The sequence below is a fragment of the Corvus hawaiiensis genome, chromosome 1 (genome assembly GCF_020740725.1).
Source record: "Corvus hawaiiensis isolate bCorHaw1 chromosome 1, bCorHaw1.pri.cur, whole genome shotgun sequence".
In the NCBI taxonomy this organism is placed as follows: domain Eukaryota; kingdom Metazoa; phylum Chordata; class Aves; order Passeriformes; family Corvidae; genus Corvus; species Corvus hawaiiensis.
In genome coordinates this window covers 43,133,501-43,152,327 of record NC_063213.1, presented here as the reverse complement: position 1 = coordinate 43,152,327, position 18,827 = coordinate 43,133,501, and the positions used below count along the sequence as shown (strand labels likewise).

At 36.7% G+C, this 18,827-nt stretch overlaps 1 protein-coding gene across 3 annotated transcripts in view; it reads left to right on the top strand.

Annotated features, from left to right (window-relative positions):
• Window positions 1-18,827, top strand: part of KCNH8 (potassium voltage-gated channel subfamily H member 8) — a 175,510-nt gene that overhangs the window by 111,470 nt on the left and 45,213 nt on the right. For all 3 annotated transcript variants that reach the window (XM_048302178.1, XM_048302169.1, XM_048302162.1), the window contains one exon: window positions 17,113-17,310. In XM_048302178.1, the coding sequence (XP_048158135.1) occupies window positions 17,113-17,310 (198 nt within the window). The remainder of the gene's footprint in view (window positions 1-17,112; window positions 17,311-18,827) is intronic.

The window sequence follows — 18,827 nt, the reverse complement described above, 5'->3', positions numbered from 1 at the left end:
TTTTGTCCTCATTCGGGCAACAGTCCCATTGCAAATAATTTAAAAACATGGTTACATTCACAAATTTAGCCACGTGGTTGCACAGTGAGAGAGGTGTAGTGTCTGGGTCTATTATTGATGAGCTGTCAGGATGTGGTGGCACTCAGACAAATATCAGTGTAGCATAATGTTAAAAACTGGATCTCTTGCTTAGCTCCAGTATTGCTAGATTTAACTGATTACATTATTTGGAAGATACACAGTATGGCCACTGCTTTTAGATGCTGGAAACCTTTACCTCAGCAAGTTCTCCCATCTTGGGAAAGAGTTGTTCCATGTGCAGCATCTTGACTCTAATGTCTGATAAAACCATGACTCCTGGACACGTCATTCCCACCCACAGGAGACAGTGATACAGTTCTTGTCCTGCTTTTCCCTTCTGGCATTTTCAGGTCCCTCTCTGTTACATTTCACCTTGTTCCCCTCTTTTGTTCTCACTGGTGAAACAGATGTCTCCCTGAGATATGGAATGGTCTTCACCAACCTGTAAAAATAAGATTAATTTTCTGTTAGCTGACACGGAGTAGAGGCTAGACTGTGTTTAGGTTCCTGGCTGATCCTAACACTCCAATGCCATTGGCTCCCATTTCTATAGTTTAGCTGGCATCAGATTTAGGCATGGGCTCTTTATTTGCTGACTGCTATTTTGTGTTAATATATTCTGAGATATTCAAGTTCTTATTATATATGAGAAAGTTATTTTTCTATCTGTCTCTATGAGAAACAGATAATATTGAAAATATTTCCTGTTGATGAAGGCATTCATTCTGTGAGAACCATGTGAGTTGTTGAAACCCGACTGTCTTGAGTGTAGTGAGGAGATTAGGAGAGGGCCAAGAGTCAGGATGCTGGCTCCCTTAGATAGTCAAAACTGTCAGGTAGAATTTGTGCCACTGTCTCAAAAAAAATTCCTTCCTGTCCACCAGAATATTAGCTGTAACTTTTTGTTAGTCATACAGTAACACAACATTTTGACTATGGAGGGGTTGTTATCAATGCAAAATACAGTACAAAAATAGCTGGTTTTTTATACATAATAAATGAACTTTGGAATAAGCTTTAAAATCAGGCCTGTAAAGAGTATTGTTCTTCAGCTATTTAAATCTTTATTTCAATTGAATACCTCAAGTTTCATCTCAGGTTTTTAATCATTTTCTATTAGTTTTTTAATTTACAGCACTTTCAAAAACAAGAACACAGTTGTGGCTGAACCACTGTAGTTTCACATCCTCTGCAGTATAAAACCTCCCACACATCTTTTGTTTATCACACTCTTGCAGTCAGAGCTTTTAAAAGGACTCGGATCCTGACTCCCAGTGAATACCCGCAATTAGCTCTCAGTGGCAGAGTTAGGTACAGAAAAAGGTGCACAGGACCTGAGTGGTGCCAGTTGGAAATGCTGAAAACAAGGCTGTGCCTTCAGGGTCTTTCACTCAGGTATTAAAAGTCTCATGTTGGGCTGAAGTGAACAGCCTGAATTCAAAAACTACCCTTCCCACTGAGTCCTTCAGGAAATTTAGATGCAGGGACAAGGTGACTGAAAGATCCCCACCAAGTGCAGACAGGAGAGAATCTCCAAGTGTCTCAATCATGTAAAGATTGTGGCACTTCTGGCCTGATGCAGAAGTTGGCTGAAATGGGTTTTCCAAAATGTAGGTGTCCTATGTCTTAGATGCAAACTTTAGGTTAAAATCTTGAGCTCAGGTTCCAAAATTCTGCCCAAGTCCTTCGTGGTCCCCAGGTTGCTTCACTCTTTTCAGAATTTTGTAAGTCAGCGTCAAGCTGGAATATCTATTAAGAGAGACATTTACCTGTGATTCTCTTGAGTTTCAATAGTCTGGGAAGTTTTAGTGCCAGGAAGCTTTTTCCTAGTTTATGCTAAGAAACCAGAGGCAGAAGGTTTTAGTTTTCACAAGGTCCTGAGCAATTTTGCCAGGAATTCTGAAGGTACAGATTTAAGTATATCCTTGACAATAGATACTTGTGGCATTGTTATATTTATTCAGGTTAAAACACAGGCTCTCCTCTTTTCAGAAGTGTCATAGGTCTCTTTTTATGTACGTGTGTATCTGCCAGTTCTTCCACAAATAATGTATGTTAGTGAACTAACAACCCAGCATAACCATGGGGCAAATAAAAGTAGAAATCATATTTGAAATATCAGTGCCATTATTTCCATTCATGATCAATACAATACATAATTTGTCAAAGCAATAATTAATTTTTGACTCCTAGTGTTTTCATATTATGCTAAGTCTCAGAATGTACTGTAGAAGCAGGGAAATATGAATATATTTTTGCAAAAAAATTACTTAAATGGATAGACATGAGAGAAGAGTTGGTATGAAAGTTGAGATAGAGGCTTGGTGTTTATTTTTCTTCTTTTTTATATAGGAATTGTCTTCTCTATTAATGATCTTAGATCATTCTGGCTTTGTCTCTGTACAACATTTCCTTCTGCTGAAGGATTAAAAACTTGGGTTTGAATGTGTCATGAGTATTTTGTACTAAATCTAAGCATTCAAAAACCATAACAAAAATATGAAAAATAATGAGATTTTTAAAATGTGTGATTATCAATCTGCTTTGGAATCCTATGAGACTCATGTTCTTAACATTCTTAGCAACAGTGGCAACCAGGAACTTATTTTGAAAAAAAATATGAAAACTGAGATTTTGTGTGATCATAAATCCCCAGGTAGTGGGGCTGTCAAGAAAATCAGCTAAGAGAAGACACATGGTAAAACTGTAGTGCTAAGGAATGATCAGGTTTTGGACCCATATGATGGAAGTGTTTGGTGCATGCAGGTACATGTACCTACTTCTGTATTGCAGACCTACCTTCTGGAGTTTGAGCCTGGACCTACATCAAAACAGCTTCCAGTAATTTCAACAAATGTTCAGCTGATGAAGAGCTAGTACTAATGAAGTGCAGCTGGAGTCTTGGGAAAGGCTGCAGCTGGCACCTGCTCTCGTGCTGTCTGGCAGATGGCAAGGTTCAGCACAGGTGCCCAGCACTCCCTGGTCTGCTTTAGTGGGAACCGCAGTTCAGTTTGTTTCGTGGCACTGTAAGAACTAAGTGAATCCTCCTCACTGCCAGAAAGAGCACTTGTAAATTTCCAAGGACCTCAGCCAAGAGAACTGTGTCCCACTGTAAAATATTAGTCTGGTTTCACTGCTCCAAACACACACATCCATCAGGTTAGAACTGACATGTGTAGATTTATGAATCCTTGTGCAGAGCAGGAAAGAACATCATGCTGACTACATCACACAGCACATCATTCGCTAGCAGTGATCAATTGTTCACTTCAGTCTGTCATCTCTGTACCTGCATGTTTGGTTTTAATTTCTCTTCCACTCTGCTTCACTATGTTCTTGATTATCAGTTTTCTTCATTTTTTGTCATTAGTAGTAACAGAACACATTCCTCTGGAACTATCGTCCTTCCTCGTTTTGAAGAGGCATCTTTAAGAAAAAGAATTTAAAAATATGCTTATGCCATGCATGAGTGCTGGTATTTTCAATTTAGCAAAATGAATTGTAGTGCTCTGTTGACCTTTGGTACCTGTATTGAAGGTCCATTGTTGTGTGGAATAGAAATACCTGTATACTCACCTATTTTTTTTTTTTTTTTTAGTGGGATGTAGGGCTGAAAATCACTTCTAATTAATATTTGAAGGAAATGGTTGATGGTTACCACTCTTGTGAAGTATTTTGGGGTATCAATATCTGAGAGACTCAGCTAACTAATTTGGGTTGTTTCTTGCAACACTATAAAATAATTAGCCCCTGGAGTGTCATACAGAAATAATAAATAGGAATAAACTAGACAACCTTGCAAGATGATCACTTTGAAGCTATGAAACTTTTCAAAGTACTCATCTTAAAAATTACTACAAACAGTACTTATTTCATTGCACATACTTTGAAAAAGACAAGGATATACCAAAATACTGAAGCATTACATAGTGGTGAAACACTCTAAAGCAGTTCAAACAGAAAATTTTAATCCCAGGAGAATATTTAACACTGAAATTCTTTTAAATAATTTTATTGCCTTTTTTAATCCTTAAGAGTTTTACTCCTCTGTGAAAGTAACACTTTTATTATACACGCAATGTGTAAATTTTCCATGAATTTTTTGAGGTTCACAATATCTAGCCTTGTTAGAATGAATATAGATAAAATCATTAAAAACATGAAGAAATTAGAATTAATGTACTCATGTAATTCAAAACAACGAAAAATATTTATTTAAAATCTGCTGGATACCTTACCTGAATGGTGAAAATAATTCTGGTGTGAAATACTATATATGAGGCCAAATTTGGAGAAGTTTATGGTGTGGAATATTAATGAAAGAAATTTTTTTTTTCTCTAATTGGGTTAGACTTTTGAATAAGGTACAAATGAGACAAAGCTCATCTGGCTCTTGAAGAAATCCTGTTTGCAGATAAACATAAATATTCATTATTTTAGTACAGTAGAAGCAGAGGCACATAGTATTTTCTGTGTCTGTAAGTCTGTGAGATTGGAGACAGAGAAATGTAACTGCTGCAAGGGGGTTTCATGTGCAAAACTGTAATCACCAGAACATATGCAGGAAGTATGTGTGGAAACCTGTCTGCATATGGTAAAGACCTATACTTACAAATTAAGGTCTTGGAATGGCTTATCTGAAACCCTGGCCCTACTTTTTTTGCCTGTTTTGTATGATAAATACATATTATATAAATAAATATAAACCATATATCAATATACTTTCTACAAGAGGTTTTCTTTACGAAAATCCTTCTTTTCAGAGCAGTGTATACTAGACCTTGTCAGGATTTAAAATATAAATTTATATTTTAAAATATTCATAGAAATTAAGTTTGTGGAAATTATTCAGTTTTCTGTTTGTAAACTCAAACCACTGTTTTTGAGGTGCAGGTGAGTGAAACCAAAATACCATTTGTTGAGCTGAACTGAAACAGTCCTTTTGCATTTAGATTAATACCAATTTGTATTTTAGCTGCTCTGGGCTTTAGTAAGTTTTATTCTGCTATTCTTCCCTGCTGTTCTTTCCTGCAGGCTCAGTTCCTTGATTAAACTGTATTTTCCTTTACCTTTACCTTACTTTGCCTTCTGATTGAACCACCACTTTAGCAATCACCAAATACCACAGGAATGAGATGCCCTCTTGGATTTGAAGCCCAGAAAAAAACAGGCATGAAAGTAGCTTATTAAATGGAGTGTTAAATTTTTACATCATTATTAAAATATTTCCAAGATTTTGTAACTAGTAGAAAAAATTTTGGACAGTTTTTAAGTCAAAGGTAAAAATCTGGCATGCAATGAAGTCCCTGAGATTTGACAAAGTGTCCTGCTGTGTCAAACAACAGATTACCTATGTATCATTTATTAATTCTACAAAGCAGTTTTTATCTCAGTGCAGAAGCTGTATCTGGACAAATTTCTGCAACCATAATAGAAATTCTCAGAGCCACACGTAGGGGAAAAATCTGCCTAGTAAACACCCCAGAAGAAGGGATAGTCCCAAGAGGTAAAATAACACCAGGATCTTTCCACAGGGCTTCTATAATGCGAACACCAGAAAGTATAATTTATTGGAAGTTGAACATATTGTGCATAAAAGCTCTGTTCAGAAAATTTGAAGTTACGTCAGAGTCTTTAACCCTTAACTGCTGTACTTGGAACTGTAGAACTCTTGGCTGCAGAGAGCCTCTGGGGTTCATTTAAACCAGCCAGATAGTTGAACCAGGACTATAACACGCGGTAAACACGGCTTGCTCCATCCAAGTCCTGCAAACCTTGGTTGGGTAGCTTGTTCTAGGGTTACACTACCCTCCTCAGAGAGCTTTGTACAGTTTGTTAAAACATTAGTGTGTCTTACACATTAGTGTAATAGGAAGTTCTGTTAGGATTTCTTAGAAATTTCTACTTCTGTTTTGAAGCTCATATCTAGGCTGTTCAAACTGTACCTTTTCAATCTAGTTTAAACCCACAAACACTTTGCTATAAATTTTGAAATCTTTTCAGCAGCTGCTTCAATATGTGATTGGTCTGCCTCTCAGCCCCATCACGCAGGTAGAGATCCTAGGGTGTTAGAATGCTGTGTTGCATTCCGAAGACATCCCATAATGACTAAAATAACTTTTCTTCTGTAGCACAAGCATACCTTAAATTTTTAATCTAAAGATGTCCTTTGCATATATTCCTATTTCCTATTTATTTATCTATCCTTTTTTCTCTGCCCTTTACCCGAGCAGGTGCTTGATAAAAGAACGGTTTTCTGCTGCCAGAATAGAAAATGATTTCTGTACAGAAATGAAGAAATTATTCAAGAGTCTTTTCTTTCCAGGCTCTCTTCCATTTTCCTATACCTTGGAAAATATTTCTGTTCCTTTTGTACTTTCAGGCTACAGTGCTCAAAGTTAACTAGTAACTACTTTCAGCCAAAGACGCCAGTGTGAAGCTGTGAGAGTATGTCAATGAATTCTGCAGCATATAAAGTTTCACACAAGCCACATTCTGTAAAAGTAATTATACCTAATTATTTTAAATTGTTTTTCATTGTCAGGTTTAAGAGAGCTAGAGATAAAAATACTAGCGCTTAGGATTCCCTTATGTCACTCACTTCAAAAAGACCTGTCATATCTGCAGACACGGATGTAATATTTCAGAACTGCTGCAACTTTAAAAACATTGTGTGCTTTTCCATGAAGTCACCACCTTTCTTCTTCACTTTTTACTCTTTCTTTACATCAAGCCCTTATTATACTGCAAGTTCTTGGGGTTTTTTATTATCTTTAGATACAATCTGGAGTGAAATATTCCCTGTTGTTGATTTCCTCCTCCCAAATTCAAATATGTTTGGATCTAAACTTCCTTGATTCAAGTGGTGCATAATAAAAGAACAAATTGAAAAATGTTATTTATGTTGTAGAATCAAGGAACAAAAAAATAAGACAAGTCAAAAGCAAATAAAGTCCTAATACCATTTATCATATGGCTGCCTGTCAGACACAGGTCCCTGTACAACACGGTGGCTCCTTAGATAAGAACACAAAGGAAAATACTTAGACAATGCTGTAAAAACTGTGGAGCAAGCAAGGAGGGGATTGTAGCAAGGGTTAACATACTTAGCTGTTATCTAACCAGCATGGATGTTATTAATACAGAAGACAAGGAGAAATGGATGTCATGTAGACTGCAGCAGTTTATACTGACCCAAACTGAACTCTGTGCTGTCATTATCATCTCCTGTGCGATTATGCAGGCCAGTCAGATGGAAATCAGCATGGTTTTATTGCAATTCTGAATTGCAATTTCATTTGTAGTTAGACCTACAAAAGGAAACAGTTTCCATGCTGAGGCTTCTGGCCCTGTTTTGCCAAGCTGGGAGACTGCATTTGAACAGATAGGAGGTGCTGAAAGCTGGCTTGATTTCTGGAGTGGGGAAGATGGCAGGAGAGGGGAAGGTACCACCTATGAGGGACCACTTCTTGTATTACTCAGATTTAAAAAGCAGAGAGGACCCTTACAGCAGAGTCTGGAAGTAAACAGCTCTACTCTTGCAGACTGCTGGTAGTCAGAATGAAAATATAAAATATGTGTAGCATATTGCACTGTTTTTCTAAAAAAATATAGTCCTCTTGATATCTTGCTGTTGCAAATAAACAGTACTGGGGTTTTTTTACAAAGATTTTAAGGTATTGATTATCACTGTCATTACCTCCATGAGAATTTACTTGCAGATTCTGAGTCAGAACTTTAATACATTAACTCTTAGGACTGAGAAATTGTCATAAGAACTGAAAGACTTCAGTCTGTATTTCTCTGATGGCGAAACCTGGGCAGGTGAGAACAGCAGGGTAGAGGTGAGATTAATTTACCAACTATGCCATGATGCACACATTTGGACACAAAATTTTGTTAGCAACTTTAAAACTTAACATTCTGCAAGGCTTTGTTGTGTGGGATATTTTGTCATATTTTGATAATAAAGGTTTCATTTTAAAATCATCTATATTGCTTATGGAGGAGAATGCTTATTTCTTAAAAAAGACATGAATATCCTGCCTGTAGTAGCTCAAAACCTTTTTGGCATGATTTGGACTCCAAATGCATAAAACTGCAAAACAGGTTTCTAACTCTTTAGCTGACACCATAAAAAAAAAAACAACCCTCATTACCATAAATTTCATTGCAGGAACACCTGGGATGCTACTCATGGGTCAAGGCCCTCTTGTCTCCATTGCTGAATTAACACAGGATAAAAAGGCTGCTCTTGCCCAAGAGGATATTACAGTCTAAATATAAGATAAGAAAAGCTCTAACAGATGGGTACAGACCTATGGAGCACAGGGAAGCAAAGGGGGCATAGATGGACGTGCTCTTTGCACTGAACGGACAACGAGCACAAACGTGTCTAATTCCAAGCTTAGCTGCAAGGCATTTAATAGCCTGGAAAAGGACAGTAGCAGCCAGTTTGCCTAAGGAGCAGAAATGTTAGATACTGAAACTCTGTGCAGTGACAGTGTGAGCATCTCCTTAAAGAAGATGATATTCACGTGATTTATATACTTCTGATTATGGCCTTGCAATTTCATTTCTAAAATTACCTATATGTTTAGATTTGTATGGTTTACCTGTAGTCTAAAAATTAAATTAACATTATACTATATTACAAAAAAAGTAGCTAACTTACTTACGCTACTAATTTCTTTTAGTGTAAGAACCCTGGGAAAAGATACTGGGGAGAATAAAGCAAGACAATTTTTTTAAAAAATGAAAAGGTATTTTTCTTCGCTCCAAATATATTAATGGCATTAGAGCTGTTTGTAAACTATTCCTAGTAACAATAAAAATTTTAATAGTAATAATTATCTATAGCAAGTGTTTTGCATGTATCGTCTGTTACTGTCACAAGAAGTTAATTGAAAATTTCCCCATCTTGTCCTTTCTTTGGATCTGATGATCTCCCAGGTCTTTTCCAATCTAGTTGATTCTGTGATTCAGTAATGTGGGGAAGAGAGAGTAAACTGCTGACTTGCAAAAGCAAGAGGGATTTAAATCTCCCACATATTCTAACATAGCCATCTGACAAATTACTGTTGAGAAGAAATGTACTAACATCACAGAGAAGAGTTTCAAGAACATTCCTTTTCTAAATTTACTGACCCCTTGATAAATGAGGCTGAAGGAATTTATGACCTAGTTCTGCAGTAATGCAGGTGGACTGACCATGTACACTGGAGCTTCTTTGCAACACAGTCTAAATGTTTAGAGAACTATCATAAAATATCAAGAGGAATGTTTTCCTTGCAGGTCTGCTGAGTCAGCTCTTCAAATTCTTATACATAGCTCTTATATGTAATATAGACAGGTCTCTACCTTGGAATAAATATATCTCTGCTGTAAGGGGAATCTTTATTACATTAAACTGTGAGACTGGTATGGAGCTATATTGCGGTCTTCCTCATAAATATGAGCAACAGATCTGTCTGATTGGTTTAGCCATCCACAGAATGCCAGCTGCATGTCCCAGAGATGCAATCTGTAGCCTTATGAGGCAGCAAGGCGGCAACACAGCATAGGGGTGAGAGGGACAACTCACCCGGAGCCTTATAGAGGTGATAACCTCTATGTTCATGCAGAGCATTAGCTGGCTTTTAGGAGACTGTCCTGGAGCCCTGCCCAAAGGAACCTCTCCCCCCAGTGCCACTCCTTTCTTTCTTCTCTCACCAGAATAAACTCTACTTGTAAGCACAAAGGAAGTTCTCTGGAAAGACAATATTTTGCCACGGTGTAGAAGAAATGTAAATATCTAATTCACATTAATTACCTACCAACTTTAAGAAACATCTGGGGCTCTGACTGTGAAACTCTATCTGGGCTGTTCCTCAGGGATTTCTCACAGCAGGGGAAAAAGTGAAAGCGCAAGACTTTATTTTGCAGACAAAAGAAGATAGGACATCATCCAGAAATTCTAAGATTTAATGCATAAACTATATTAGATTCTGGCTAGAAATGTGCAGGGCTTGAAATGTGTGAAGTTGTTGTTAATTCATCCGCACTGTGTTTTGTAGAGTGTTTATGTAGGATTTTGCATTAGGTGGAAGATGTGCCGGACTTCTGACTCTTCTAACTTGTTGCTAACTAAATATTTTAAAATATATCTTTCCTACATTGTTTTCTAATAAAATGCTATCATTGCAAGTGTTTAATTTCGGGCCTTTTGCCCTACCATTTTTAAGCCATGAACATGCCCAAGAGTGATCAACCAGAGATGTTGGAAATCCCATTATAATCCTTATAGTGCCTTCACTGGGGTGGATTGCCACAGGAAGTATCTCTCCTTGCACTTATGGCTTTCCAAAATAAAAATATAAATTATTTAACAGACCACATCTTGGTGATGACAAGAAATTACTTCCTACAAGAAGTTTTTTCCACATCTCAAAGATGGCATCAATTTTACCATGAGAAAGGAAAATGTTACTTTTTTATTCTAAATAGTGAAACTTGAAATTTATAGTTGAGTTTTATGAGATAATTAAGGCCTAATTTTCAGGTTTTCACTACTTCTGTTGGTTCAGCTGTGTTCTTCTTGTTATGAGGAACATTGTGACTAGATCTCAGATTTTTTTTCCTTTCTTTACTTCCTTGATTGAGCTTCTCTTCCTACTGAAACTACTTAGTTCATTGAGTATTTATTTCACCGTGAAAGCGTCATTTTCAGTGAGAACAATGGGTCAATATCTTGTTATGGCTTTTTCAAGTTAGATGAGTTAAAGCTCTGCAAAATGTAAGGTTTTTTATGATACCTTCTAAGTATACATTCAATTAGGAATACAACAGCCAATATATTTACAAAGTGTATTAGTTATCCTTATACAAGAAATGCATAGGTTGTCACCTTTCAAATGAAATGAACTTTTGGTAGACCTGATAGAGGTTAAGCTTGTATTTAAAAATGCTCTAAATCAAAGGAATACACATTTTGTTTGGAATGCTCTATGGGTTTTTTAAAGTCTTTAAACATCTATCTCAATGTAGGTCTCTAGATAGTCAAAAACTTTCCCTAAGGATCTTGGGGAAGACAGAGTTTCCTCCAGATTATTGTACCTGCAAAGGGTAAAGCAGGCATTCAAAAGGAACCAGATATGAAGGTAACAGTTTCACCCACCTGCTTTTGACTACAGAGGTTTGTGCATCTTGAATGTCCAAGCCTCAAGAGCAATGAGACATACAGGGACATTCACTAACCTTTGTTTTTCCCTTCTGACTGGATTATGTCCAAGTTCAAACTTTCTCTGGATGATGTTACAGATGCTTGAAAATCAGTGGTAGAATTCCCAAAGGCTGCAGAGAATTACAATTTCTGCTGACATATGTTCAAATCCTGATTTTTAAAATTTGATCCATTAAAAAAAAAAAAGTAGATGCAAGGGTATGAATTTTCAGCTTTATCAGGAGTGTTTGTGCCTTGGATTTTGGCTCATGACCATCTCTCTTCATTTGTTAATTTGGGAAGAGGTGTAATAAAAAATCTGTCCAGTTTCTCCTCAATGGAAATCAAATGGCATATTTATTGAATCTATCCATTCCTAGTGTTCACCTAAATTCTTGTATGACTACTTTAACATTTTTAAGCAGTCTCAGTACTTGAGAAATACATTATTGTCTTTATCACATTTGTTTTCTTTCTCATTTTAGGTGTCTACTCTTTGCAGGAAAGTGTGTTAGCAGAATAAAGATCAAGGGAACTAGATTAATGCAAATTGCTCCTCATTTTCCTGCAGCCATTATGGTTATGTCTGTTGTACTAATATTTAAACCATTCTACTTTAATTTTTGTGCATTGCCAATTAGCAATTACTTATCTAGAATACCAGCTAATTTTCTTCAAATATAAGCCTCTTGTCCAGAGCTGTTCCTTTGTACCCTGTACTTGTTGACACTTCTCAGGTTTCCTCTTACACATATAACATTTATTTATTGTCTTCATTTTGAAAAGAGCATTAATTCATATCCTGTATTTTACTAATGTGCAACTCTGCCATTTGAGCAGATGTGCTGGAGCTGTGTTTTCACACTGTCAGAATGTGCAACTGTATCACACGTCCATGACTGTGTCTTGTACTGGTTTTTAATATCGGGACTTTTGCTCTACCATTTTTAAACCATGAACGTGCCCAAGAGTGATCAAGCAGAGACGTTGGAAATCCCATTATAATCTTTATAGTGCCTTCACTGAGGTAGATTGCAAGCTTCCCATAGGAAGTATCTCTCCTTTTGGGGTCTTTTGGGGAAGGGGGGAAAGAGGGGCTGGGGGGGGAGGGTGGGGGGTTAGAAGCTATTCTTTTTTTCCAAATTTATGTGAAAGAAAAGCCTGATTCTTTTTGTACATATCGACCCAGTCCAAAAAGGTCTGGCACATTTACAGTCCTTCAGAAGCACTGGTTGAAGGTATGATTGCTCCTGTCATCTCTAGGGTTCTTTAATCCTAAAACCATCTGCTCTGGTACCTGGGAGCCTCTCCTAACATGACAGGCAAAACTCGACCATAGATCAAACCTGTAAACAAATGACCAGGTTTTGTGGCAATGAAAGAGTAACAGCAATATTCCATAGGCTGAAATAATAGGAATGGTGATGTTTAGTCTTCTAATTGTCTTGGGAAAAACTACAAATGTTTTAGTAGGAAAAAATTGCACGTCAAAAACATTTTGGCTAGACAAGGATAAAAAAGGCTTTGAAGCTCTTGTGAAGAACCCGAGTACCTTAAACAAGTAATCACCATGAGAACAGAGGCAATGATTATTTAATAATGCAGTCATACATACAAGAAGAAGTAAAATGATTTAATCTCCTTATACACCTTTAGACTCTGAATGTATTATATCAGTCGGCAACATCTAGAAAGTAATTGTGCAAAATTCTTTGGAAGCAATCTTAAAAGCAAAGCTAATGTTTTAATGTCTAATGAATGACAATTGGGGTTTGATATGGTAAAAGGTATTCATTATGGTGTTATAAAAAATCTTATTTCAAATACAATATTAGCTCTGGGCTACACTCCTCAAATGCACTTTAATTATGATACATTCTGAAGAAGCCACATGGACAGTTAAGGGAAGATTTGGACATCTAAAATCATAGAAACTGTATTCACAGGTGCTTTTACCTAAAAAGAAGGAAATTCACCTACTTGCTCCCTCTTAGCAACTGTTCTGCCTTAAGGTTTATTTTGTGGAGGTTAATACAGAGAAACATAGAGAAAGATACAACTAAAAATCTTGGTTCATTGAGAGCAATAGAAACTTGGAACATTTTTCCCGCATTTAAAATGGAAATATGAGATGTTTATTTGCAGATCAGAGGGTACAGCTGTGTAATGAAAGGGTGGTGTGCTTTGCTGTGCAAACCAACAGCTCCTGGATGCCTGGCTCTAGATCTGAAATTAGGAGCTATCAGCAGTGATAAGGGACTACTGCAGCGGGAGCCAAGACAGCTCTCAAGCTACATGGTGATTTTAATTTAAAAATGCATTCCAGTGATGAAGGATCTAATTTCTCTTGTACAGTTTTTATCTTCTCCTTAATGACCCTAAACTGTTCACTGCAACACACATTAGTAGTCATAAGATAGCGACTTCTGTGTTGAAAGTTGTAATCTATTTATATCAGAAGGCTGCATGTGCTCCAGTTCAGGACATTCTTTTATTATTTTTTCTTTTCCAGAAGAGAAAAACTCAGCCTCAAACAGAGTCTTTAAAGATAACCCTCACTAAAGACAAACCACAGTGTCCTTTCTTTTACTCCAGCATTTCCCACTACATATTCTTTCTCTACTATCAACATAGTATTGCTTTCTCTCCTTACTAGCATGAAAGGGCCAAGTATGGTCAGGCGCTGCATGAGGTTTAAATACAGTCTAAACATCAAAAAAAAGTGATTACATGAGAGCAGATAGGCTTTTCTACCTTTACATTTCCCCCAGGAATACTTGAAGTCCCTAAATTTGGTGTGGAATAATAGCTGAGAGAAGCTTGGCCTTTGTCTCATACTTTTCTCTTTTAGCATCATTGCTACTATTACTTTCAGACATTCAGGGATGCTCTAAGAGGCACTCCTTATCTATACCTCTTTATTACTCCTGACACTGTAGTGCTGAATAAACCAGAGACCTTTGGTCTATTTTTTAGCTAGAAAAAAAAATAAAGTTTCTCTTATTTTTAGAATGAGTGTTATGGTTAATTAATGCATTAGAAAATGCAACTAATTTGTAAGTTTTTGAAGTACCAGACAGTATTCTGATATGTTAAGTATCTGGCATATAAGGAAAATCTAAGTAGTAATACAGAATGAAGCTCAAATTACAGAGAGTGTTGTACATACTCAATGCAGAGAAAGCACCAAGCCAGGGGAAGGGCTGATTTTCTGGATGTCTACTAAATGAAGTAATGTGGTTTACATCCAGTTTAAAAGTATGTAATCTATGGAGGTTTAAATGCTTTTTTAGGCTTCTGCTGATACTTGAGCACTTCCCAGATATAAGTAAATGAAACTCAATACAGATTCTTACAGCAATTTTCAAACTAGTCTAATGGAGCTAGATATCCAATTCCTATTGACTTTTCCAATGGGACTTGATTACTTAAGTGCTCTTTTTCCCTTTGAAAGGCCTTCCTCTTAATTATGCTAATTGGCACTTTAAAATGTTTTCAAAGTCAGAGAGCTATACCTAGACAGTGCTAATTCTGAACCAGACAAGATTCATAATGTTAAATTCTAGGAAGCTCCTCTGACTACAAGGTATATTTACTTTTCTCTTCTTCCCTGAGGGCAGAAATTAATTACTCAAGTTTGCCAGAGAATCTGCTGAGTGCTGTTACCTACAGGAACTGAAAAGGAAAAGGCATTAGTCAATGACGCTACCTCATGACTATTTCCACTGGCTGAAGAAAGTATTTACACCCAACAGTATCTTTCCTCTATCCTGAAACTGAAAAAAAAATGCAGTGCTATCAGCAAAAATATGAGAGGTACAGTTCATCTGGAAGATATTGCAGCATTCTATATACTCTGGCTGAAACATCATTTTATATAATTTTTTCAAAAGTTCCTGATTAGGATAATCTCTGCCAGCCAAAATAGAAATGAGAAGCTGTAAACATGTTCTTATCTACAAGTCAGAAGAATATATTTTTATTTATTTTTTGGGTTTTCCCTTTCAGAGATATGTTTTCTCTTCCAAGTCTAAACCCTGAATAAATTTACCTAACATCTTTTCTTTACATTGTCAGCATTATTTTAGCAATTGTTAAGAATTGCTAATCATTGCTAACTGCTACTGTTGTAGCTCAGAGCTAAAACGAGAGATTAAGCTCAGAGATAATCCCAGAGATTTTCTTAGGTTTTTATTCTATGTTCTTTAATGTTTGTGATTATCTTCCCTACTATAGAAACATAGGAATTAAATCTGCCATACAAAGGGCCATGTTACTGTTGAGGAAATGTAGTGTGTTCTTGGAAAAAGAGTAGTGCACAGAGGACTGGTATTGACTCAGACAGGCTTCTTTTTTTCCCCATTTTGCTTTACTTTCATTTTAAATAATTGGGAGCCCCAAATAAAAAATAGCCCCACGATGAGTACTATCTATCCAGGCAAAATCAAGGGGATTTTCATATGCTTTCTTGTCCGTCAGCAAGGTAAAATGTCCTACTCAGTACTGCCATCGTACGACAGTGCAGATTGCTTTCATTTACGCCTTTGATTAAATTCCCTGTCCTGCACAGAGTGGGTCAGCAGAGTCACAGCCAGACCTTGCTCTGCCATTACTAAGCCCTTCTGGCTGAGCTTTCTCTGGAGGAGAGCATGCTAGAAAGCCTGGAGCTGAGCATGGGAGCAGCCATGGTTCGGCAGGTCTACTCTGGGTGCTAAATCCCTACAGATTTTTTTCCCAACTTAATTGGAAGTGCAGGGACAGATACTTTAAATCTACCCCCTACTTTTGCAGACATCCTGTGCAATGAGATTTCCCCCAGCTCATATCTGGATTCACAGAAATGGATGCTGACTGAAGTGGAGAGAGACTAAGCTTCAGGAGGTGATTCAGTCTGTCAGGTCCCAGGTTACAAAAGGGAGACCCCCCAAACAATTTTTCTAAAAATAAAACTCTGTCTGTCAGGATTATTTTCTTGTGGCAATTCTCCCTGTATACCCAAGAAAGATTCCCAATCTCCCAAGCAAGCTGTTAAACAGGCAAAACCGGGCACACAAATAGATTTTTATCCCTCTTTTTTCCCCTATCTTGATTTTTGTGAAGCATTGTGTTTATGCAATTCATTCAGGTTGTGTTTTCCAGCTGCATATTTTTTCTGCATTGTTGTTTGGGGTTGTTTTGTTGTTTTTTTTCAAATATCTGAGGCAGTAGCTAATTCTGCTTTCTCTGGCATACATAGACTCATTTATCAAAATGAAAGGAAAGATTAAATGAACAATTTAGAAAATACTTACTGAAGCATGTTTTGAAAATTAGTTCTGGTTTGTAAGTTATGTTTAGTTCTTTGAATCTTTTCTACTGTAAAAAGAAACATGTGAAAAGCTCTGAATATGTAATTACTATTATAATGATTTAGTCTTAGAATGTCAAAAAGCTTTCTAAGCATTAATTAATGGAAAGAATTAAATGATGTTGCATTGTTGCTGCAGTGCTATTAGGTGAAGATTTTTTTCTTTTCAGTGACTTAATGGATTTTATAAATTATCTAATTGGACCTGTAATATGCAATTCAAAACCACTTGATTTCAATGCAAAAATGCAGTTCTTATCATAAAAAATCGTACATAAATACCACAGAGACACAATACTTAATGTGGTGCTTAAATTCCTACATTTTAATGTTCTCTTTATTCTTGGAATTGTGTGAAGACTATACTGTCTTTTAATTAGGTTTTTGGGGGCTTCTAGAACTGGTTTTTTTTTATATAATATGCAGCTTTTATGGAGGTGTCAGTAATATTTAATAGTAATTCTTTTTATGCTTTGTTTTGCAGGTTGGCTTCATGAGCTAGGAAAACGAATTGAATCTCCTTATTATGAGAATAATACGCTAGGAGGCCCATCAATCAGAAGTGCCTATATAGCTGCCCTGTATTTCACTCTCAGCAGCCTCACCAGTGTTGGTTTTGGAAATGTTTCAGCCAATACTGATGCTGAAAAGATCTTCTCCATTTGCACAATGCTGATTGGGGGTAAGTACAATTAAGCATCATTTACAGCATTTTCAAGGAATAGGAAAAAGTCAAATAAAAGCTGAAATTTTGCTAAGTTTCTTAAAAGAAACGCCAAACAAACACAAATGAGGTTTAATAAATTTAATTTAAAAGGGCAAAAGAAGGAAATAACTTTGTTCAGTTTAGAGAAACTCTCTTAGGCAAATGAATTTCTAACCTTTTGTTCACTTATGGTGATGAAAGAGTGTCGCCCACTAAAATGCAAGTTCACATTATTAACAGTGAGAGTGGCCCAGCAATGTGTTGAGGATTTCAGTCACATGGCAGACACTTTCCCAGACAGCCAGGTATGATGTGCACATCAGCTGCAGTACACTCCCCACAGCAGCCCTGGGAATGGTGATGAGGGGAAGTGGGAGCCCACAGGACAATGTGTCTGTGAGCTGGTGCATATCCTCATCATCTGAAGGACAAGACCAGAGAGCCAGAGAGAAAGAAATAGAGACAGGACAGAGCCAGGAGACTGTCTGGTGAGCCTTAGTATAAAAAAAAAAAGTAGTTCAATTATCATTGATAACCATTTGATACAGATTTGGATCAAAATGCAATTTTTTGTCATATTTGGAGCTCTTAGTAACATTTTCATTTATGTTGATTACCAAGTCGTACTTGGAGTAAGCCACGTGCTCATTCATGGTCCTCTTCCTTCTGCTGAGGCACCTGGGTACAACCAGCAGAGATTTGTAAGCTAAGACCTTTAGAGAAAGTACTGGAAGCTCTGTCTTTACATTCACCTTCCTCCCACGAAAAATTAGGTGTGCTACTTCACAATGTGTACATCATACAGCTCAAAGATGTCACACTGGGCATGAAGGGTAAAAGCAAGTCATTGCTAGAGTACTCTGTCCTCCTTTTTTTTTTCTGCTTGCTTAGTTGTTCTGGAAATACTAGTAGGTATTTCTCCAGGGCTAGTCAGTAAAGCCTTGGGTATCAGCTTTGCTGGATAAATTTCTGTGGGCAACAATAAATTGCAGATTTGACAATTGAAAGCCAGAGAACATGATTAATTACCTGTAAACTATATATTTGCAGCATTAATCGGTATAAGAATTGTCCAGTGAATTATTTTAGTTTTCCTCAGTCCTGAAAATAAGAGGCAATAATATAATGAATCATCCAAGAATGATACAATTTTTTTTGACAATGTCACAAAACCACAAGCAGTTCATTAATTGCTTTTGGTGGTTGCATAAAATTATAGTTTTAAAATACACTGTGGTCTCTGTTCTTTGGGGCTTTCACTACATAAAATCTGTTGGAATTAAGGAAGGAGTTTTTATTTCTATCAAGAAACCAAAAGATCTCCCATGTAAGGCAGCAATGAATATTTAATTCATTTTAATATGGCAGAGCTTTCATAAATGTAATAGTGAAGAATACAGAGGTATCCTATACATTCATTTAGTCCAGTTGTAACAATTTCACTTTTATTTCTTGTATTATTAAGTGACAGAAATAATATGCTTGTACATTGA